The sequence below is a fragment of the Anopheles coustani genome, chromosome 3, assembly GCF_943734705.1.
Source record: "Anopheles coustani chromosome 3, idAnoCousDA_361_x.2, whole genome shotgun sequence".
NCBI lineage: Eukaryota > Metazoa > Arthropoda > Insecta > Diptera > Culicidae > Anopheles > Anopheles coustani.
In genome coordinates this window covers 25,351,163-25,374,679 of record NC_071288.1, presented here as the reverse complement: position 1 = coordinate 25,374,679, position 23,517 = coordinate 25,351,163, and the positions used below count along the sequence as shown (strand labels likewise).

At 48.3% G+C, this 23,517-nt stretch overlaps 6 protein-coding genes across 7 annotated transcripts; 4 read left to right on the top strand and 2 right to left on the bottom strand.

Moving 5' to 3' along the window:
* The first annotated feature begins 167 nt into the window (after positions 1–167).
* On the top strand, positions 168–1,442 carry LOC131272406 (ribosome production factor 2 homolog). Its single transcript, XM_058274130.1, has 3 exons — positions 168–295; positions 372–587; positions 651–1,442. Exons 1-3 carry the CDS (start codon positions 276–278, stop codon positions 1,414–1,416), a joined length of 1,002 nt encoding a protein of 333 aa, XP_058130113.1. The 5' UTR covers positions 168–275; the 3' UTR covers positions 1,417–1,442.
* Positions 1,443–1,838: 396 nt separating this feature from the next.
* LOC131261185 (actin-related protein 2/3 complex subunit 3) lies at positions 1,839–2,774 on the top strand. Its single transcript, XM_058263136.1, has 2 exons — positions 1,839–1,975; positions 2,137–2,774. Exons 1-2 carry the CDS (start codon positions 1,970–1,972, stop codon positions 2,665–2,667), a joined length of 537 nt encoding a protein of 178 aa, XP_058119119.1. The 5' UTR covers positions 1,839–1,969; the 3' UTR covers positions 2,668–2,774.
* A 50-nt stretch (positions 2,775–2,824) lies between these two features.
* Positions 2,825–3,800, bottom strand: LOC131261184 (NADH-ubiquinone oxidoreductase subunit 8). Of its 2 annotated transcripts, none has more exons than XM_058263134.1 (2): positions 3,643–3,800; positions 2,825–3,550 (listed from the first exon to the last, which is right to left on the bottom strand). In XM_058263134.1, exons 1-2 carry the CDS (start codon positions 3,677–3,679, stop codon positions 2,934–2,936), a joined length of 654 nt encoding a protein of 217 aa, XP_058119117.1. In that variant the 5' UTR covers positions 3,680–3,800; the 3' UTR covers positions 2,825–2,933. The 2 variants fall into 2 exon arrangements, with proteins under 2 accessions (XP_058119117.1, XP_058119118.1); XM_058263135.1 differs by having other exon boundaries at positions 2,825–3,546; positions 3,639–3,786.
* A 522-nt stretch (positions 3,801–4,322) lies between these two features.
* On the top strand, positions 4,323–12,652 carry LOC131260463 (PAX-interacting protein 1). The gene is made up of 5 exons (XM_058262191.1): positions 4,323–4,602; positions 4,683–6,370; positions 6,791–10,197; positions 11,218–11,446; positions 11,533–12,652. The coding sequence occupies exons 1-5, from the start codon at positions 4,495–4,497 to the stop codon at positions 12,104–12,106; spliced, it is 6,006 nt and encodes a 2,001-aa protein (XP_058118174.1). The 5' UTR covers positions 4,323–4,494; the 3' UTR covers positions 12,107–12,652.
* Positions 12,653–15,505: 2,853 nt separating this feature from the next.
* LOC131258512 (uncharacterized) lies at positions 15,506–16,619 on the top strand. Its single transcript, XM_058259845.1, has 2 exons — positions 15,506–15,754; positions 15,843–16,619. The coding sequence occupies exons 1-2, from the start codon at positions 15,506–15,508 to the stop codon at positions 16,449–16,451; spliced, it is 858 nt and encodes a 285-aa protein (XP_058115828.1). The 3' UTR covers positions 16,452–16,619.
* A 940-nt stretch (positions 16,620–17,559) lies between these two features.
* LOC131272222 (serine protease gd-like) lies at positions 17,560–22,078 on the bottom strand. The gene is made up of 3 exons (XM_058273883.1): positions 21,284–22,078; positions 19,070–19,548; positions 17,560–18,993 (listed from the first exon to the last, which is right to left on the bottom strand). Exons 1-3 carry the CDS (start codon positions 21,536–21,538, stop codon positions 18,207–18,209), a joined length of 1,521 nt encoding a protein of 506 aa, XP_058129866.1. The 5' UTR covers positions 21,539–22,078; the 3' UTR covers positions 17,560–18,206.
* Positions 22,079–23,517: the final 1,439 nt, after the last annotated feature.

The window sequence follows — 23,517 nt, the reverse complement described above, 5'->3', positions numbered from 1 at the left end:
TTCCATTGATTAAGAACATCGTAACTCAATTACTAAGAGGGAAAAATGTAGTTTATCTATTGCCAAAAATGATTAGACAATGAGTTTTTACAAGATGGCCTACTGCAACACACGTATAACTAGACCTTCTGTACATATACCTTGATTCGTCTCACTGGAAATTGACAATTGAATTGACATTCTGCAACGTGCTTCAGAACTGTTTTGTAAACTTGCTGGAAATAGTCTGATATGTTCAATATTTCGTATTAAATAAGTGAACAAAGTACCCCAAAATGGCATCTATGAGAATCAGGTAAATTCGCACTCTTAATCTTATCAGAAAAGCAGTGCTTGTGAAATACTTATCACAACGTTTTGTGCATCCTCAGACAACCTACGACCCGGCGGGGTAGAAAAGCCTTGCAGGAACGTGAACCGAAGACCATCGAAAACCTAAAGAAAACACTCATCATGGAAGGTCGAAAGTGTTCGAATGAAATTCGACAAGCTCTGAAGGATTTGAATATGCTGAAGAAACCGCACGCTTGTCTGATGAGAAGGAACAACGATGTGACCCCGTTCGATGACGCTACGCCGCTGGAATAGTATGTAACACCCTTCGGATTAAGTATTGGAGTGGAAGTAATTTTACCCGTTCTTTCTTTCAGTTTGGCAAAGAAAAACGATTGCCATCTGTTTTTGTTCGGTTCATCTTCAAAGAAAAGACCCAATAATTTAATTATGGGTCGAATCTATGACGAACAGGTACTCGACATGATAGAGCTTGGCATCGACAATTACAAGGCCCTGGTTGAGTTTAAAACGGAGAAAATTTCCCAATACACCAAACCGGTGATCGTTTTTAACGGCTACAAATGGAAGCTCACGGAGGAGCTTAGGCGAATCAAGAGTCTTTTGTTGGACATGTTCCGTATTGATCAAGTTGATACCATTCGTCTGCAGGGGTTGGAGCATGTACTGAGTTTCACGCTTACAGATGACTTGACGATATTGGTTCGTTCCTATCGTATTCAGTTGAAAAAGAGTGGTCAACGTACACCCAGAATTGAGTTGCTTGAAATGGGTCCGTCACTAGATCTGTCGATACGGCGCACTAAGATAGCTTCTGATGATCTGTACAAGGTTGCCATGAAGCAACCGGCAATCTTGAAGGCGGCCAGAAGGAAGAACGTTTCCCGCGACGAGCTTGGTAATGTCCACGGAAGGGTCCACGTCGGCAAGCAGGACATTAATAGCCTCCAAACGCGCAAGATGAAGGGTCTCCGCAAAACGGCCGAAGAGAAGCGAGCAGAGAAGCAGAAGAGGAATGTCCGTGGCTCCGAAAATGGTGATGCTTCGATGCAGGAAGATGATGGTGATTCGCACGATGATACACAAGAAGGTATGGATGTGGATGATGGTGAAGACGAATAAAATAAACGGAAGTGTATTGAAGGTAATTGATTCTTCTCTTACTGAACTTGTTCGTCAAAAATTCAAAGACCAACCTGCGGATACAATAGAACACGATAAAAAGATGCCTGTGATGTCTGCGTGAACCAAATTTACAGATTTTAGAAATAGTTGGCTATTGTTCATAGGTGTTATGAATTTTGAATAGCTTTATATTCTAGATCTATTTCGCTAGTCATTTTAAATAGGATTGGGAAAGCCATTTTAAATAAGATTGGGAATGCCAGAATCGAATGAAATCGAGTCCCAAACAAATTAAATCGGATTTAAATCTCAAACGAGTCAAATCTGATCTGAATCCGTCAACTGGGATCCAATCCCTTGGAATCCGTTTAGGGATCGACTCCCGAATCTGCCAACACTACTCCCGTTCCATCGTGGAATGTCAAAACAATTGAGGAAAATCTCGAAACTGGTAAACGTTCTGCAAATTCCTCTTGTTTGGTGTTTTTGGCCATTTGTGGTTGCCTAAATTCGGAAAAGTTCGAAAAAGTGTGGCCCACATTTATTAAAAATGCCGGTAAGTAATTTGGCACGGTTTTATAGCCTGGATGCACCGACATAGTCCAATTGGAACAAAACACTTTCCAGTCGAGTGCATTAGTCATCGCTTTTTCGAAACGGGTCGGGCGTGTCGTGTTCAATGATATGGCAAGATAACAAAAATATCCTATTTTACAGGCTTATCATTCTCAAATAAAAGATTACTCGCAATCGGTGGGCAATATGGCCATATTACCCATTCGAACTCAAGCCCGGGGGCCGGCTCCGGTAAACGCCAGCCTGGAGCAGGATATCATCGATGAAACGCTATACTACTTTAAAGCCAATGTGTTCTTCCGCACGTACGAGGTAAAGTCTGAGGTCGATCGTGTGCTGATCTACATCACCCTCTACGTTACGGAGTGTCTGAAGAAGTTGCAGCGATGCTCCAACAAAAACCAGGGCCTACAGGAAATGTACACGTTGGCCATTTCTCGCTTCGACATTCCGGGCGAGGCGGGTTTCCCGCTGAACGCTGTGTACGCCAAACCCAGCTCGCCGACTGAGGCGGACCTCATGCGACAGTATTTGCAGCAGCTGCGCCAAGAAATTGGCATTCGTGTATGCGAACGCGTATTTTCCGGTGAAGATGGAAAACCGAACAAATGGTGGCTGTGCTTTGCCAAGAAGAAGTTCATGGATAAGTCTCTGTCCGGACCGGGCCAGTAGGGAACATGTCGTGCAGTGAAAAAGAAAAGAATTTTATTCGTGTTTTTGCATTTCTGTCCCGGAAACATCCATTCTTTTAATTAAAATAAATTTTGTGTAAGTTACTATGCGTACGTTTAAGTTGTTGTTGCGGCAAAATAAGTAATAGAAAGCGCGATTCGAAGCTTTAACGCTTTATTTGTTAGAACTGTTAATCAGCTGCTTTATACACATTTGCTTCCGAAGTGTTGACTGCGAGTGAAATCGACCCATTGGATGAGCATTCCCTAACGGTAAAGATAATCAGCATTGATGTTGGTGGCGATTTCCGATTCCCATTTGTCGCCGTTGCTCAACAGCTTTTCCTTGTTGTACAGCAGCTCCTCGTGGGTTTCGGTCGAAAACTCAAAGTTGGGTCCTTCCACGATGGCATCGACTGGGCACGCTTCCTGGCAGAACCCACAGTATATGCACTTGGTCATGTCGATATCGTAGCGCGTCGTACGTCGACTACCATCGGCACGCTCCTCTGCCTCAATCGTAATGGCTTGCGCCGGGCAGATCGCCTCGCACAATTTGCATGCGATGCACCTTTCCTCGCCACTAGGGTAGCGACGCAGCGCGTGCTCTCCACGGAAACGTGGGCTCAGTGGGCCCTTTTCGAACGGATAGTTAATAGTGGCCGGTTCCTTGAAGATGTGCGCCAGTGTAACGGCGGCGCCACGGAACAGCTCGGTCCAGAAGATGGTTTGCGCTGCACGGTCGGTGATGTCGTTCATGTCCATGCTTTGTTCCTTATTGTTTACATAGTAATATTCCTCCGGCTTGATTGCGGCCGGTTTCGGCTGCGAAGTGTAGCAGCGTGCAGCTGTCGACATCGACGATGGACGCATCATTCGGCTACCTGCGGATGCGGAATGGACACGAAAACAATTGATTATACAAGCACTGATACGCAGATTGCAGATGAACCACCTCGGATACGCCACTACTTACTGTGCTTTGCCAACGAGAAGATTTTCATGGCCGACATTTTGACGATGGTGAGGAAGTTATGCGTTTAATTACGCGAAAATTCCTATTTGCAAACGATTGCAAAACTTTTCGGCTCGTTCCACAACTAGTTCGAGAGAATTTTGACAGTTTACTGTGGTGGTCAAGTTACGTAAATTCACCAAGAAGGAATAGGGTTACCAGCTGCGATTGTTTACATGTTAGGCCAAGGTTAATAATCCAAATACAAATGCAGTTAATTTCCAGGAAAAACTGCTCCAATAAGTAATAAGCTTTCACAGATAAAACTCTTTCAAGTTTAGTGCAATATAATACCAATAAACGTAAGCAAACCAAAAGAACAAACGAATGTAAACAAACTGAAACATGTCTCACCTTTCTTATTTATGAACCTTTTATGATTCTTGAAAGTGACAAGCGTGCGGACCGAAATGTCATGAATTTTCAAAGAAAAGAGGAAGACAAAAAGCGCGTCGAAGGGAAATAGTTTCGTGGTTATTTCCCATTGAAATATCTATTATTTCCATTTATTCCAGCTTGAAATATTGGAATTGTGATACCTTCATTGTTAGTGGCAGCTGGTTCTGCATTTGGCCGCATCGGGAACGAGGACGCCGCGCTGTGTGCATCGCTGGCACCAGCAACAAAACATACACAAACCGAAGTCGCTTGCCGTGTTTCGTGATGAGTGTTCTGAATGTTTGCTTCTGTTTGCAAAAACAAATGTTATCCGAATTATCGCCCGGGAAGCAACGTCCGCTTATTCTATCTGGTTTTGCACCAACCATGGTGCTTGCATGAGAGTGGAAATCCGTGAAAATTGCGTTGTGAAAAATGAGCCTCGATCCTACATCCGCGGTGAGCAATTTGGAAAGCCTCCAAGTGAAGGATGACTTGTTCAAGAACGTGAAGTGTTTTATCACGGGCACGCTCGACCCGAAGGTAAGTGGATGCGTCTTCAGAACGCCCTTCCCATTAACGAATTAATCTTACACACTCGTCCCTATATCCCTTACTTGCAGATAACCAAGCTACTGAAAGATGGTGGTGTATCTATCTCAAAGTTTATGGACTTTTGCTCGCATCTCATTTGCGGGGCAAACTATGACGAAAATGACATAACCGAGGCCGGAGAACTGTACGAAATTCCGTCCGTGACGGAAGCTTGGGTGGTCGCTTCGGTACGACTCGGCCGGCTGGCCTCAACGAAGGCGTATTTCCCGCTGAAAACGGGCATATTCTGTGGGCTACGGTTCTCCGCTACCCAGATCGACACGCGCGACCTGCGAAGGCTGTACGCCGTGCTGACGTTCCACGGTGGAACTTTCAGTAGCCGACTTGATCGAAAAACGACACATTTGGTGTGTGGAAGCCCCCGAGGACCTGCCTACAGTAAGGCCCTGTCGTGTGGTACGGGAGTGCACATTGTGACGCCGGATTGGGTTGCCGACTGTTTGAAATCGAGTACCGTCAAACCAGTCGCCGTGTACCATCCGAGGCTACTGCGGGAGCAAGTTTATTTCAAACAATCCTCCGGCCCTGCCGCAGGTAAAGCAACGTCGGAAAAACCGCAGCAGCAGCAACAACCGTTAAATACCATTTTGGGATTCGATTTCGAAGAAGGTATCGCTAAGACCGAAGTTCCTACAAACGGTAAAAAGGAGGAAACTAAACCACGACAAGCTGGTGCGGAAACGGGAGCGTCTTTGCAGGGGCCAAAGCAACAGCCGGCTACTATCCAATCGCCTAATTTGCCGTCCACTCCTACGCGATTTGTTCGAGCTCAAGGTCCAGCACAGCAGCAGCAGCAGCAGCAGCAACAGCAGTCGCAGAGGTTACGGGGCCCAGTACCACAAAGTCCCAACATGCAACAACAGCAACAGGCTCAGCAACTGCAGCTACAAAAAGCGCTTCTAGCTCAACAACAGCAGCAAGCCATGAATCAAGCCACCGGAAATATCCTACAGCTATCTTTGCAACAACAATCGCAGCAGACACCGCAAAACAACCAGCAAATGTTACAGCAGTCTCAGCAGCAATCATCGAATGTAAACTTCCAGCAGACCACTACCACTCAAGGCGGCACCATTATTCAGCAGATCATACAGACTCCTACACAGGGTAGTGTACAACAATCTTCAGCCACCCAACAGCCACAGCAACAAACGCAACAACCACAAGGCAAGCAAAACATTCAGGTTGTATACAAAAGCGGCACTGGGCTAGCGCAACAGATGGGTCAAATGCAAGGCCAGTCTCAGCAACAATTTAATCAGACCTCAGTCACCAACGTACAGCCCGGAGGTGATGGTCAACAGCAGACAAAACAGATTGTACGTCAAATCACTATTAATCAGACTCAGCTACAACCAGGCCAGCAAATGATTCAAGGACAGCAACAACAGCAGCCGCAGCAACAGCAACAAATGCAACTTCTCCAGCAGGGACAGCAAACAATCCAGGTTTCTCAATCGCAGCCAATGCAACAGATTCAAGTACAACGTACAAGTTTGGGACAACAATCCCAACCGCAGCAATTACAATTTCAACAGCAACAGCAGCAACAGCAGCAACAACAGCAACAGCAGCAGCAGCAGCAGCAGCAGCAGCAGCAGCAACAGCAGCAACAGCCGCAGCAACAGCAGCAGCAGCAGCAACAGCAGCAACAGCCGCAGCAACAGCAGCAACAGCAGCAACAGCAGCAACAGCAGCAACCGCAAATGCAATCTCAACAAGGTACTATCATTGCCACCTCCTCTTCATCTGGCCCGCAAAGCATGGGTGGTCAGCCAAAGTTTACTCAGCAAACGATCATTGGAACGGCATCGAACTATCAGACCATCACGAAGCAGGTAGTTGTCGACCAGACGCAACAGCAGGCACAGGACCAACAGCAGCTGCAGCCTCAGCAACAATTGCAACAGCAGCAAATGAAAACCGGATCCAATGCACCAGGGCAACCACAAGTTGTCCAGCGCATTGTTCAACAGCAAGTTTTCCAGGGTCCTCCAGGGTCGGGCCAAGGTGGTGGGCAGAACATAGTGATCATAAATCAGGCGACCAACCAGCAGCAAATCATTTCCGGCACAAGTGTACAGCAAATGAATCAGCAACAACGCGCGCAGTACATGCAACAACTACAACAGAAGCAACAACAGGCACAGCAGCAGCAACAGCAACAACAGCAGCAACAGCAGCAGCAACAGCAGCAACAGCAGCAACAGCAGCAACAGCAGCAGCAACAACAGCAACAGCAGCAGCAACAGCAGCAGCAACAGCAGCAGCAACAGCAGCAACAGCAGCAGCAACAGCAACAACAACAGCAACAACAACAGCAACAACAACAGCAACAACAGCAACAACAACAGCCAATTGTTGTTAGCAGTGCTGGAGGAATGTCTGCCAACGCACCGCAGCAGATGCTTCAACAACGTAATATTGGCCAATCGCAGGATAGCGCGACGAACGGACAGAACCTATTGCAACAGCAACGTGCACAAATGCAGCAGCAACAACAGATGCAACAGCAGCATCAACAACAATTGCAACAGCAGCAACCATTGATACAGGGGCAACAAACATCTCAGCAGGTCCCACATCAGCAAGTGCTCATTCAGGGTCAGGGTCAACCAATACAACAACAGATTATTCAAACATCTTCTGGTCATCAAACTATTGTTGTTCAGCAGCAGCAGCAGCAACCACCACCCAATTCAATGATGCAGCAGGGAGCCATGGTACAGCAGCAAGTGATTTCCCCACAACAATCGCAGCAGCAGCAGCAGCAGCAACAACAACAGCAACAGCAACAACAACAGCAACAGCAACAGCAACAGCAACAGCAACAGCAGCAGCAGCAACAACAACAGCAGCAGCAGCAACTGCTCATAAATCAGCAACAAATTATTCAGCAATCCGTTCTACCGAATCAGCAACAGCAGCAGATTATTCAACAAACGATCGGACCAAATGGAGCTCCAATGCAGCAACAGATGATGTTACAAGCCGGACAGGGTGCCATATCAAACCAGCAACCCATGATGCAGCAACAAATACTTACACCGAACGGAGCGACACAACAGCAAACGCAACAAACTCCTCCTCAGCAGCAACAAATGATGATTGGCGGTGAGCCGCAACAGATGCTTCAAGCTGGTCTTGGAGGAGGAGCTGGAGGAGGTGATATGATGCAGCAACAACCTCAAACGCCTACTCAAACTCCCGGCACACCTCAGCAACAGTGGACACCCCAGAGTCCCCTGCAACCAGGGACACCTTTCCCGACGCAACAATCCCCACAGCAGGGACAGCTGCAACAATCGCCAGTGCAGCAGCAGCACCCGGGTGGGGGTACCATGATTCCCACCGGTGCGACGATCGTCCAGCAAACGATCGTACAATCACCCGTGCAAGGCATGGGCCCGGGTGGTCCTCCCGGTGGTCAGCCACAGTACATTCGTACCACGCTTCGGCCACCAATGCAGCGTCAGCTGATACAGCTCGATCCTCAGGCACGCGCCGAACTGATGAAGCTGGACCCGGCCGGACAGCAGGAATACATCAGCCGCCTACAAGCCAAACACAACCTCATGCAACGCCAGCAAGCTGCCTTTCAGGGCCGACCCGGGCATCCCGGGAGCCATCCCGGCGCTCGGCAGCAGATCGTCATCCGTAGTCCGATGCCGCCGGGGCTAAACCAGCAGCAGCAAGTTCGCTGGCTACATCATCAGCAACAACAGCAGCAGCAGCAACAACAACAACAACAACAACAGCAGCAGCAACAACACCAGCAACAACAACAGCTAAACTCACGTCAGATAATCCTTCGACCGAGCGCTCCGGGATTAAGTCCGATTACGCAACAGACCGTGGTTGGTCCCGGGCCAGGCACGCCTTACCCAGCAGATCCCAATGGTCAGCAGCAACAACAACAGCAACAACGGTTGCAACAACATCGTTTGCTCCAGATGCAGCTCCAGCGTGAACAGGCGCAACAAAATCAGCAGCAACAGCAAGTAGCAGCAGCTACAGCAGCCCAGCAACAACAACAGGCTGGTTCTTCACCGCATCAGGGACAGCTAATGTCGCCACGCACCCCTGGAGGGGGACCTGCCGGAGGCGGTGGTTTCCCACCAGATGTGCTCGTTGGGCCAGACGGCAATCCAATGGTCGTGCAACAACAAGGACTCGCAGCAGGAGCTGTTGCGGCTGGTGGCCCAGCAACACAGTCAGTTGCAGGTGTAGATCCAACGGGCGGCTCAATGCAGAGCAAAACGAAAACGGCCCTTGCAAATATGCTGAGCAGTCGGTTGGGCAATGGAGCAACGGTTGCGGGAGGAGCTCCCTCGGGCCCTCTACCCGATGGAGTCGCAGGTGGTCCCTTGGGAAACGCAGGTAGCGCTGGGGAACCTTCAGCTGCCGGTACGTTACGCTTAATGACGGCGCAACATAATGCAGCACTTCAGCAGACGGTCGGTCGATCGCCTCAGGAACTTTTGACGCTCCAAAAGCAGCAGCAACAGCAACAGGTCCAAGTTCAGCAACAGCAGCAGCAACAAGTTCAACAACAGGTTCAGCAGCAACAGGCACATGTCCAGCAGCAAGTTCATCAGCAGCAACTGCAGCAACAAGTCGTACGGCGCACGCTCGGCAATATTACCAACAGTGGCGTCCCCGTTGGTGGCCCGATGGTTGTGGGGGGTCCACCAGGGAGTGGCCCTGTGCTCGTGCAATCTCCGACCATCCCAATCCAGCCCGGTGTCGGTGGTCCCGGTGTCATGATGCAGACGCCCGGTGGAGGTGTTGCGGTAATGAAGGCGGGCGGTCCGGCCCAGTTTAGCCCGGGACGACCGACACCACTGCATCGTCCCCAGTACTACGGGCACAATCCGAACCTCAAGCTGCACCCGGAGCTGTTCCTGCTCGGCTGCACCTTCCATATCATCGAGTACGATGAGCTGCACGAACCGCCCGAGATCGAGGAGTGGAAGCTGATCATCAAAAAACACGGCGGTGAAATTGAACCTTTCTACGGGCCGAAGGTGACACACGTGCTGTGCCGGACCCAGCGCCACGGCGTGGTCATGCAGGCCATCCGCGACGCGAAACGGTGCATCACCACCTACTGGTTGAACGATATCGTGCTGAAGCGACAGCTACTGCCGCCCTGGCAGGCACTGCACCTGCCCACACCGGCCATCTTTGGCAGTCAGAAACCGGCCACCAAGCACAACATGTCGATCACCGGGTTCGAGGGCGAGGAGCGCGTGCGCATCAAGCAGATGATCGAGGAGGCTGGGGCGCGCATGACGCCGTACTTCTCCAAGGCGAACACGGTGCTGCTCTGCCGCCAGATCGACAACCAGAAGTACAAGTTCGCCAAGGAGTGGAACATTCCGGCGGTCAATACGGTCTGGCTGAGCGACATTCTGCTTGGGAACCTGAACGCGATGCAGCAGTGCGAGGCGGCCAAGTACCAGCAGTTCAACCTGACCTGCCACTTCCGGGTCGATTACAATCTGGTGATGCATCTAATGAGTGAGTGACATTTATTTCTATTATTATGCAAACCTTTTTCCTTTTTGTTCAGGGTAAAATTAATATTACAAATGGTTGAACCGCTATAGGATTTGTGCTAGAATAATTGTACTTCGAAATTTGTTGCTAAAGTCCTATTTCACAGACAAAATGGCACAAGTCTTCGACATTTGTTATGATGGTACCACAATACAATATTTTATTCGCTTCGATTCTGTGTTTCGGGCATAAACATGCATATACGCGATCAACGTAGAATATAATAATTCATTCATGTCCGTATATAAGATAAAAGCCCGTCGTGTTCGCTGAGCATTCATACTCACTTGTATTTGCTTTACCAAGCAACATACGATTGCCGTCTCTTAATAAGGGAAACTCACAATAGGCTCCAAACTAGATGTCTTCAAACTGAATCCATTCTGGATGTCGTATGGAACCTAGACTTGATGCTAGTTAATCGAAGTTTTAAGCTTGTTCAATACCCTGTTCCTCAGTGCTGTCTATAATGGACATCGTTGCAATGGCAAATGAATATTTTCGTGCTTATTATTGTTCCAAAGCTATTTGCTTGAGAACCTCGACTTAGCCCCTTAACTCGAGGTAATTTTAATTTGTGTATTGCGATATCCGATTAACGTCAACCTCAATTACATATGTTATTCATTATCAGTTTTCATTATATATAGATCGTACACTTTTAGAAGATCAATAGTTTTCAGTTACCATGCTAGGATACAAAGAAATTCTTTAGTATTGTTTGATTTTCATCACTACAACTTTTTACAACCTGTGGATTATTAGATCTCTTCCTTAACCCAAATAGTTAATTAACAATTATAACTATTATCGGCAAACTGCATTCTATTGCAGACAAACAATAGTTTTAATAAGAGGTTTCGAAAAGAAATATTGGCCTTCCCTAGTGCACTAGAAAAATGGTTAAATGAAATCTATTCTAACACACTTTTGCAAACGCCAACAACATAACATTCAACTATTCCTTCATCAATCTCGCAGCTGCCTGGAAAGCTCCGATTAATTTGACCCAAGAATCGCACGAACGTGTCAAACGGACGCTCAGCGAACTGCCACCACCCGCTAGCGGCATAAAGCGAGCCCGCACGATGCCACCGATGGAGATGGTCCCGGCGGAAATTGTCTGCCAGCGGCAGCCTGCCTCGGACGCCATTCCGTGCATACTGTTTTCGCAGATCGACAACACGGAAGGGTTGACACGTGCCATCATGTAAGTAATTTCTTGAGAGTTGGTAGTTTTGCCAGGGCAACATTTATCCTTATGCATACATTTGTTTGCCGAATGGCTTCCGCTAGAACGCTCGGTGGTAAGGTGACGGCCAGTCCAAGCGAGGCGACTCACCTCGTGATGACGCGTGTCGCTCGCACGGTGAAGCTGATGCTGGCCCTCGCGTCCGCGCGCCACCTGGTAAGCAGCAAGTGGGTCTCGGATAGTGCCGTCGCCGGATACTTCCTGCCGATCGACGGCTACAAGCTGGACGTGGCCGAGCTGAACGGACAGTTCCAGTGTGATCTGCACGCGGTGCTCGATTCGCCGACGCGCACCAAGCTGTTCGAGGGCAAGGTGTTCTTCGTCACGCCCCAGGTGAAGCCTGCCTGCAAGGACGTACGGCAGATGATCGAGCAGGCCGGCGGCGTGGTGGAGAAGAACCCACGCACAATCAAGCGCATCCGGGAGACGAACGCGGAGAAGCCGGGCAGCTACGTGATCGTGAGCTGCCCGGAGGATCGCATCATCATACAGCCGTTCATCCAGAAGGGTAAGCACGCGGTCTGTCAGATCTGCACCACCGAGTACGTAATGCAGTCGATCATGCAGCAGCGGCTTTGCATTGAGCCGCACATTATCAAATGGGAGCTGGGGTCGTAGATGTGGTCGTCGCGGCACCGCCTAACACTCAACTTCTAATGTGCATACGCACGATGGTGCCGAGATCGTATGGAAAAGCAATAGACGGAAGGTTTGATTGACTCATACGATAGGAAAATGCTGAGATGGGTAATTTTAAATGTAGGAATGTATAAAATTTCGTGTCGAATATCGAGTGTGTTTTTGTTTTTATTGCGCAAAAACAAAAAACAAAATAGAAATTAAACCGATACGTAATGGCACTACGAAAACCTACCAAGGGCCACTGATTTGCATGATATATTTTTTGAGGGATCGAATACTAGTTTTTTTTCTCTTTACTCCTTTCGATATTGTACAGATGTAGTAGGGTGATATGGTGGACTATTATCTTATGGTTATGCGATAGGCAAACTGTGTGAGCCATGCTGCGTGAACGTGGATGGAAGTATAATAAATACAATATACACGAATTATGTACATTGACTAGCCCGTACATATCTGGCCGGTCTGTCAGATTTTAATATTTTGGCGAAGATGAATAAAGTCCTATAGATTTGAATGAGACGTTGCAGTAGTTCTTATTGGATGTATAAATTTGGTAGAATATAGTAAAACTGAAACTACTGCTTTCGATCCCTATTCGCGAAAGGTTCTTATTATGATATTTCACTGACGATTCAATTCTAGACCACCAAATGGAAGGACACCTGCGGATATCTAATTTGTCAAAAAAACACAAAATTTAACCACTTGAGCTGTCCGCATGAGGTCGCAACGTAAAAGAACCAGCAACAAAACGGATAAAAAGACAAAGCATAAACGTTAATCAAATCGTTGAAAATGGACACTACACGAACAAAAAAAATTAACCAATGCCACCCGTCGCAAAACGAGGGGAAATGTATCATGTTGGTCGGGCTCGTACTGATAGCGCCTCCTATCGCGCCCCTTTACGATGAAACTAGATTCTCCACGGGGCACCCGCTCCGGAAGACGACGAAAGGGGGCCAGCGATGGTAGGATCGTTAGAAACTTTATATGTTATTAGCAAATCGATAAAAGCGCAAAATTATTCAAACGACCACCGATGATCGACGATCGAGCGAGCCAGACCGAGCGGGCGCCCGTCCGTCGGCCGGGTGTCATATGTCAGTTGGCCGTTGGTCGGTAGCTACCGTCTGGCCGGATTTAGCGAAATTAATGCCCGTCAGCGTGCTAACGATGGCCGTCGGGCATAGTTGGCGCCGCCGAAGCCGGACGCGATGGACGCGGATCTTCGAGAGCGTTCCATGAGATTCGGCGCACACACTCCCTGTTTCTGGTAGGATTACCGTGGAAAGTGGGCAGACTGAATGGCCACTAATCGGCCGGCCCGGGTGGCTCCCAGTGTTGGCGTTAGTTTTACTGCATGCGCCGAAGATTGTAAGCACTTCCTTTTCTTTTTTTGCACTCTCCTCTAGCCGCCGATTTGCAACATCTCTTTAAAGAAGAGACCGCCAAAGGCGGTTCCTAAGCTCATAAGACGATTGGCGGTAAAACAGAAGCTACCGGCAGACATTAAGCCTACGAAGAGCGTGAAATATATGCGGTTAGCGGAATGTGGACGCTCGTGACGTTCACACGTTACGCACCACCGGAACGGCCAGAATGGGTGGCATTTCGCCACGATCCAGGAACTAAAGTTCCCTTGTGTTGTTGAATGAGTCTCGCGGAGCTTTCGCAAATCCCCCCACGGCGCCGGAAAATAGGGATGTGGGACATTAATAAGTCGTAAAAGCTACAATTCCGTCCACAGTTTTACGATCTAGTCAATTCGATATCCGACGCCATTTAAATCCATAACGCGTCCGCTTTGCATAAATGCTGGCGCCAGCGGAGCGACAACGCAAATCCCCCTAGAGGCTAGAAAACTAGACTATGTTCAAATGAGTAAACTATATGATTTATACATTTGTATCTTTTAGTAATTTTTTTGAAAATTATATAAAGATATCAATTGAAAAAGATCAAAGGACGTATGAAAAATTCGGAATAGATCGTTTGTTTATCGTTGCCCGATTACGCCGTCTCCAATATGGGCTCATGAGCACCAAGCTCACCCCTTGACGGCATGGGTTCGAATCTCAGCCGAGACCGGACCCTCTCCTGCACGAGACGACTGACTATCTACGTAAACAAAGGGAAAAAAGTCTAGTAAAGCCTTAACCGAAAAAGGTCCTTACGCTTAAGAAGAAGAACAATATGTGCTATAAATGTATTTAGTATCAAATTTATTCTCACTTCTGTACAGCAAATCAAACGTGATAATGCTAAAGAAGAAGAATAATATGTTTTATAAATGTATTTAGTATCAAATTTATTCTCACTTCTGTAAAGCAAATAGGATAACAAATAGCGGAACCTGTGTTGGATGCATTTTAACGTGCATATATATTCCAATAGTCTTTCTTACCAGCATCATTATCCAGGAACCGTAACGATGGGATGGCAAAAGCATAAGAACATTTTCTCTCAGATGGTTCAATACCGGCGGCATCCTGCTGCGAAATATGGGAATGGGATCTTCTTAAGTTTCATCGCTCGTTGGCGCCTGGCAAGGTGCCATATCGCACGTTTGTTTTTATTTATTTTATTTCTTTCATCCTTTGTGTCACGAGACATCTTAAGATCCACCTTCTTCTCCCCTTTCTGATTGGTGGTGGAATAGGCGTAAAACAATAGGTGTCAACTTAACGAGCGAAAGATACATGGGAAAACTCGCGCAGTAGGAAGATGATGAAGAACAGCTAGCGTGTACAAGAGATAAGTGGGGTATCCAAAATCTGTCTTTTCCGCCCAAATGCTGTCGAAACATTATCAATGCAAATCGCACACAAGGAAAAAGCCGCCACACTCCTTAGCGACACACACACACACACGCGGGTAGGGATCGCGATCGTGATTGGCGTTGAGATGGCCCGCGATCACCTCCATTAAGCTGCTGCTCCTTGGCAGACGCACCTCCCTCCTTGATAATTCTTTTGTGTGTATGTGTATGTACGTGTGTTCAGGTGGGTGGTCGTAAAGGCAGACCGCGAATCGAATTCGATCGATCTAAGCCAGTCCCCGCACCTTCAGCGATCTTCGATCTTCGTAGCTCGGTCGACTGCGAACGCCTTCGATCGAGCGGCGCACATTTAAGCATGCGCTAGTCCAGCCGGGATTTTTATTCGCGCTCGAGCTGCACGCCGAAGTGTACAATACTGTTCCTCCCCGACGTACGTACGCAGCACACGCCGAGGATCGGTGTTAGTCGCGTACTGGATAGAGCACGGGTTTTCAGTTGTTTAGTAGCTAGAGAAAAGGAACGGTCGTTGGGTCGAGTTGCGTGCAAAATTCACAAACATTTAAACCACATTTTAGTACAGCTAAAGTGAAATGGCTCGATCGGTGCTACTGTGTAGTTGGTCCGTGGTTCTAGTGTCGGCACTTGTTATTCTTGTTCTGCCAAGTGCTAGCAACGGTGCCTCCATTGGCAACGCTGTCTCGCCCTGTCCCGCCATATTTAAGTATGCGAGCGACAGTATCAAGCAGCAGATTTACGGGATCGTCGATACACGCGAGCAGGCCGTGGATAAGGTTGGCACGCTCGAATTGCATTTGTCGATCGCGGGTGAGCTACGATCGGTAAGTAAGATAAGACCTAGTAAGCAGCAAGAGCTCGAATGGTTCTAACCTAACTTTTTTCTTGCCGTACGTTACTTTGTGCCGGCAGAAATACGTTGGCTCGATCGAGGCGATTGAGGATAGCACCCAGATTTTGGAACAGTTCGGCAAGGGACGCGGTGTCCAGTACCGGGTAAACTTCCCTCTGCAGGACCCCCTACCCAAGGTAACGAAGGTGATCTTCAACGGACGCGAACTGTGCGCCGGGCCCGGAGATCGCGGCACGTTTGTCAGTGCCGTCACGTTGCGGCACTTCCTGCGTTCGGACTCGTGCAAGGAGAACTGCGAGCGCACCAAGGTGGTACCGTCGAGCCTGAACCTCGACCTGAGTCCGCCAGCCGTAGCCACCACCGTCCGACCGGCAGCCTTCCCGGTAGCGGCCCCGGCTGCTGCTCCCTTGACGCCTCTTGGGCACCGCAAACAGATCCAGCCACTGGACAAAACCAAACCAGCGGGCGAGTCCAGCGCTCCGGGCGTACAGCACGAGTACCAGCGGACGATCGAGCGCAAGGAGGAAACGAACAACCCGCAGGACAACAGTACGTCGGTCAAGTACATCCGGGAGGAGATCACCTATCGGAAGCAGGTCATCACGCCGGGCGGCGCGGCGACGCTGCAGGACGACGAACTGCAGCTGCCATCGTTCGTGACCAACTGACGTAATTCGCAGTCTCACCTCCCACCCCTTCCGGACTGCATTCGCGAGTAGAAGTTTACATCATAGGCCTCGGGGACCTGGGGCGGAAAGCAGTGTGCCGCGCCATATAGGGGAAAATCTGGCGATCGCGGGGGACGCCGGTAATGTTCCGCTCGAACTCTGCAAACTAACATCATTTGAATAAAGATTTGTTTTCTTTTTTAAATTTTCCTTCGATCAAAGTGAACCGAATCCGTGTTGAGGCAGTTGTCTAGCGACACCTGTGATAATGTACTTTTATGGCAAGCTGTGTTTGACCGCATGCGTGTGTGTGTGTGTGTGTGTGTATGGCCGTACGTTAATGAGTCCGATCAACCTGTTTCTCCGTGGAACAAGTTTGTGTCGAAGAAGAATCTTCCGTGAGTCACGTCGCGGTCGAATAATAGAACAAAGCCGTCTACTTCCGCGGTTCTCTTACGATCGCGTGTGTATATGTAGGTATCGAGCGGTTGAGAAGCTTGGGACTGGACTTTATTCTCCGACCGAACGTAATCTTCTGATACCGTGGGGGTTTGATGCCTTAATGTCTCTGTTTGTGTGGACCGTGGGCTTTAGACGGGCGGCTTTCGGTGTGCCTTTCAAGGTTCTTATCGTCTCGTAAAATGGCAAGCAGCAAGACATCTTCATCGTTCCATGTGGTCAAAATCAGGGGTCGTCAAACATGTAGTGTTAAATGACCGAATGGAATCGAAATGTCAAGAACACAGACCAGACCATGCCTTATGGAAACCTTCTGCCAATTCTAAATTATTTTATCTTATTCAACGTTTATTTTTAAATAGATCTTCGTTTTGAATTCTTCCACATTTTCCCTAAATTTAAATTTGATAAAATCTCTTTAATTAAAAAAATCTTTATTTGACTTGATTGAAGACGTATATTGTAAAATCGAACTCAAATCAAAAGTATTGAACAAGTTCGATGCCTCGGCGTTTTCCGATCAGCATGGTTTCCGAACAAACATACAGCAGCATTTCTCATAAAACCTCATTCATATGTTTTATTTCTTTCTCAACGCTAGAAAATGCATCGATATATCATTACCCACTTTTTAACAAATATGTTAAACTATTTTACACATTGTGCTCTTTTATTATCGTTCATAAATGCATAGCATACGGTAGATCCTTCTAACTCCGATTGAATTTATCTACTTGCCTTCTTCTGTACAAATAATGGGATGCGCAGGCTTGAAATAAAACTCTTTCAACTTATCGAAATCGTTTCCATTTCTCCACGATGTACTTTTACAATGTTCCGTATAGAGGCTCCCCAGGAAGTAATCGATTGTGGTTCTCAATTAATTTACGTTCTTGTAAGTCTTCCGCGCCAAGCGGAAACGTTCCGCGACGTCAGAAGTGAGTGTCGTGGTGATCATTAAACTTTGGTCACCAAATAAATATGATCTAAGATCTACGTCTCTACTCAAATAGCGATTTATTGTCCTTGTGTTGACGTTGCGGTATCGTTTGTTAGTTTTGCCTGTACGCCAAATAATCGTGCTTCGTTATTTGGAAGCATTTTGCCTTTGATACTGTAATAATAAGTTGATTATAATCTCTCGCCTTGATGTGACTCAGAATACGGTCAAGTCAGGCGTTACGGTCTGCGCTAGTAAACTAATTAAATGCGCCGGTCGATTGGAAGACAGTGGCACGTGGAACGTAATTTCGAGTTGTACCTTTTCCGACCTTGGGCCCTTGGTACTTTCAGCGCTCAAGATTGCATAACCTTTTTCATCCAGAACCGGAAGGGCGCAATGTCGGTGTACACCACGTACTTGGTGCGATCGCAAATCAACGACGCTACATCGTACTGGCCAACGGAGACGATACCGCGGACGAAGAACCGGGAACCCCGCTTTATGACCAGCCCGCTGCCCGAATCGCCCGTGCACGGCACCGAACCGTGGCCGTCCGCACAGAACATCGGTGCCGTGTTCGAGACGATGGAGCCCAGCTTGCGTCGGCAATCGCGCTTATCCACCACCGTCGCGTTGACGTAGCTCGGATATTTGGCCGCCCCGTCCTCCGTAACTCCCCAGCCCGACACGAGCCCGGTCGTGCCGACGATTTCCTCCAGGTTGTCGCTGCCAGTCCACAGGCAGATCGGCTGCACCAGGTCAGAGTAGATGAGCGCGTCCCGCAGCACCATAATCGCAATGTCGTACTCGGTCATCCCGGTGTCGTCGAAGAAGTAGTCCGGGTGCACCACGAACGAGGCCACCTCACGCATCTGAATGTCCGTTTCGAAGAAGTTGTCGATGTTGTACATTCCGGGTGCGGTTAGCAGTTCGGTTGCGTCGCGCTTTCCGTTTTCGTTGTACAAGCAATGACCCGCCGTCAGCAGGTGATTTTTGCTGATGATCGTACTGCCACAGATGTACTTCGGTTTCGTCGGTACACCGGTGTCAAAGATCGGTACCGCCCACGGGAACTGGCCCTTGGGTGAGCGTATTCCGTTGATCGTCAGCCGATTGAATGTTGCGGCTGGCATTCCGCACCTAAAAACGAACCAGAAGAATAATTGAAGTTAGACGTTTTCGTGGGTTTTTAGTATTCCTTTTGTCTCCAACTTACGCTTCGCCCGATCCACCCGATGTATCCACGGGGATCGTTGGCTGTGGCCGAGGACGGGGAGGCTGAACTACCGGTGGCCTGGTATTCACCACTGGCTGCCTGTTTGGTGGTCTGTTTTGTACAAACTGCGGTTGCTGCTGTGGCGGTGTTTGTACTTGTGGCGTGTATACGGGCGGGGGTGGCGTTTGCTGGAACGTTTGTCCCGGCTGGAATTGAATGGCGTTCACGTTGTTGCCATTACCGTTCGACAGGGGTTGCATCTGCGTGAAGAGCGTGTGCTCTAGGTTGATGGTGGTCACAATCTGGCCCGTCGCCTTCTGCCCGGTGCATATGGTTTGGCCGTTCACGCTGATCGCCAGCACGCTCGGGATTACGTTGGTGAAGGGGAAGTTGACCCGGTACTGTGCCGGCTGGCTGTTGTAAATGTCGCGGAACGTTTGCTCCCTCGATTTGACCAGCGTAATCGAACCGACATTGTTCTGTAATTGATGAGACAAAAGCTCAATTTAGAAATGCCTTCACCTGACAAAATTGCTTTAACCCCAACATGAGACCGGAAGCAGCATGTTGCGAAGGACTATTCGTTTTAAAGAACATGACACAGAGTTGCATACATTTAGGGGCAAACATTAAATTTTAAATCTGGATCAATCTAGACCCGGAAAATACAGGTTTTGCCTGAGAAGACGGTAGGTTTAGAAACCATTAAAGAAAAAAACCAAAAATCGAATTTGCGTATTTTACATTATTGAAAACAGGGTCAATAAAACCTAAAATAGAATTTTCACAGGCTTGGTTCTTAAGTCTCTACCGCCCAAGCCCTTTTTTAAAACAGGTTTAACCTATTCACATCACATGAATATAAAACCATAAAATCAGGTGGTTTTTTTAGATCTTTAACTTTGGTGGCATACGACTTGTGATAAAATACGCTGGCCAGGTGTTTTGGGGTTTCGATTTCTTACGTGTATTTCTAGAAATTTCTTCTACATTCCTTCGAGCCACTTTTGCGATACCCCGGAATGGTTGTTCCGGCATGCGAGACAAATGCAATGTAATGATGGATATGTTAGCAAGTATCATTATAACGTAAATATTTCATGAATAATCCTTTCAAACATTGTGCATCCCCGGGAAATAACGAATCCTTTTGGGTTTCCGACCGGGAAGCAATGTTATCAAAAGCTGGCCATTAGTGCCGTCATATTTATTCAGGTCGAGCGCGAAGTTTCTACAACCCCGCTGGTCAGTCATCGTCCATCCGATCGGCTGAAGTGGTGACAATCGCTTGTGAATTAATTCCTGCGGTATTTCAGAGCGAATTGGGAAATATTTTCTGGCCATGGCAGCGGCGGGCAAAACCCCTCTTTGTCTTCTCTCCAGCGGTGTGACTAATGTCATGGAAAGGCGACAAAACGAAACACTCGACGAACGTCCGGCGTTATCGCCGGGGGTTGGTCCATGACGTATTTGCTGTGACATCTGCTGGTTTGGCATTTTAATCGTGGATTTTTGGTGTTCCTTATGCACGGTTTTTAGTGGATGAACGACAAGCTTAAGTAGCCCATAGCATTGGTTCGGAAAAGTTATATTCTTTTTCCACCAGATACAATAAAATCAATTGATTGGTTTGGTATTTTAAGCATTTTTCTGTAATATCCAACCTTTTCCGTTACGTGATTCTTACGTGGAATTTCGAAATTCTACCGAATGGTCTACCAACTATAACACCATACAAATTCTCCATTTTCACGCGTGCGATAACGATTGGAACCTTTTTCAGGCAAATGTTATCGAATCGAATTGATTCCATTTTAGCGGAGGCCATGTGGATAGGAACAGTTAAAAAAAAAACAACTGTAAAACTAAGATTCGTTCAAAATGGGTTTTTTCGTATCTGTGTAACGGTCGACTAAAAAAATTATTCAAAAAAACTTGTTTGAAGAAACCGGCTGGTGACAGTTTTGGGACGCCCGACACCCAAGGTGTTCGGGTTTCCAGATTCCACAAACCTGTCTCATCCTAACATACGCACACAAACATACACACACACACACACTCGAGTTCGGCCAGAAAGAGCCCACGCCCTGGAGAGACAGTTTATGAAGAACGATACGATGATGACACCCGCTCGGAGGGTGGTCAGTACTGGCCAGCTCCCGGGGGAAGAACAGGGACCACCTTCTCCCCCTTATGGCCTTTCGTTGGGCTTACCTGCGGTACGGCGACACCGATCGAAAGGTCGATGTTCAGCTTGACCAGCTGACCGATGCGTAGGTTCTGTAGCTCGACGTAGCCGAACACCTGGTTGGTGCTCTGGTCCAGCCGGTAGCTGAACACTTTCGGGCAGGGTGAGCTTAGATACTGGCCGTACGCCACGGGCCCGAACAGCGGCAGTAGCAGTAGAAAGGCGCACGTCCGCAGCAGAGCGGGAAATGCGTTGGGTACGTTTATTGCTTTGGTAAACATAGTGTTTACTCCCGACGGGAGGGGGATCCACACAACTTCAAAGGAACCACACTCACTTTCTCACAGTCTGCCCTCGATACGCGTACACTTCCGTTAAGTTAAGTTTTATTTTCAACGCGAAATTCAAAATCACCTTCGGCAGTTCGCAATGGAATCGGTAAAATCACATAAAAGAATCACTTTCGGGCGTAACTTGAACATAATCCGCCTTTTGGGTGAAAGCCATAGTCCTCCTCCGGTGGCAGATAATAATTGAACTCACTGATCTTTCGAACGAGCTCGAACGAATCACAGATTTCTTTAACTTCACTTTCGCGTCACAACGATGCTGGTTGTGCTCTCACCTTGACGTCCGTTCGCGGACTGGTTCGACAACAAAGCAACCGGTGAGGAGTGGTTGCTAGCGGTCGGTATGATGTTTGGAACCGAGATCTTCCTTCAAGGCACCCGCAAACCTTGAATTGGATGCAGGTAGTACAGGCGGACGGTGTCGCACCGCAGTGGTGACGTTCTACACCGCACACTAACTGGCTGTATTAGAACCGACTTCTAATCGGACACCGGATCTCTAGCACGCAGTTTCGGTCATATATGAAGTCAACGAAACGAGCAAGACGAAAGGGGGGAGATAGAGAGAGGTAGAGCGAGAGAGATAGAGCACGGCCACGCAGCTTCAGAACGGAGATAACGCTGCCGGATTCTGGCGTAGAAATGATAATTCTACGGCCCAAACGTCGACGATCCGACCGGTTGAAGATGTGGAAGCACACTGATCTGTACGGGTATACGCGCATCTGATAGCGCGGGCACGGGCATCACCGGACAAACACACACGGGCGGGACGATTGCGTGAAACCGCGGCTCGAGCTAGCGCCACCGGTTTTCGTCTGGACATGCGGTGTGTGTCGGTATTTCCAAGCGCACTATAGTGCTGCCACTACCAATACGTCTTTCACTATACGCGGTCTGCGGTCGTCTCGTAGTCGTTCGGTTTTCCGTGGCGACAACTGGTACGTCAGCTTGTGAGCGGACCGAAAATTCCCAGCTGCATCACCCACGAGGACACCGCTGCGTCTCGGGGAGCTCCCGCGCGGGGGTTGATGCGCTTGAACGGCCGGTTTTTAGCCTCTCACTCGACCACGAGAAGATGTACGGGAACGCGAAGCGTATGTGCCCCAGCTGCGCGTTGTGTGTACCTCGATCCTTGACGATCGGGATGACATTCTTTCTCGCTCGCGGTTTTCTTTCGCTCGAGTGTGCTCGTGTGCGTCTGGCTGATAGGGCCTGACACGCTTGACCCAACCGGCCGGGGAATTACCCGCGATCTACGCTGTGGGTCTACCCCCAGAGGCCTGGCTGTACGATCGCGACGCTGCGACTCTTTTCTCGTGCCACCTAGTTGTCGTACACTTCCACTTCCATCCAGACTCGTACGGGGCAGGTAAAGGCCAGCCCGAGCCCAGCCCACCCAGCAAAGGATGCGTTTTTATTAATGAAGTACCTTCCCGGGAAAACCCAGCACCAGCGCCTGCACCTGTTTTGTTTTGTTTTGGTTGGCTTCCGTGGCCAGAGCGGGCGGAGGTAGAAAAGTACAGCCTCCGAAAATCACGTACGGGGTTGTGGATCTCAAGTGGCCTCCTGTGCGGTATTAGGCGCCAACAACGGATTTGCTCTGCAATTACCTGTAAGTATATTTTGCACCTGCTGCACGTAACAGAAAATAAGTTGTATCGCCTGCGATTTCTAAGCATTAGAACATCATATGAAGCATGACGAAAAAAGAAGATTTTTTTTTGTGGTTTGCGAATAAAAGTTTAATCTACTTTCGGGCATTCCCTATTTACAATTCCTCGTGAATTCATCTTGTGCAATAACCTCACCCGCGATTACTTTTAAATCGCAAAACGTACCACAGCATTCGTTTTAGCGCCCCGCTCGAATCCCGCAGCTACTAATAATGCTGGGCGTATGAAATCATG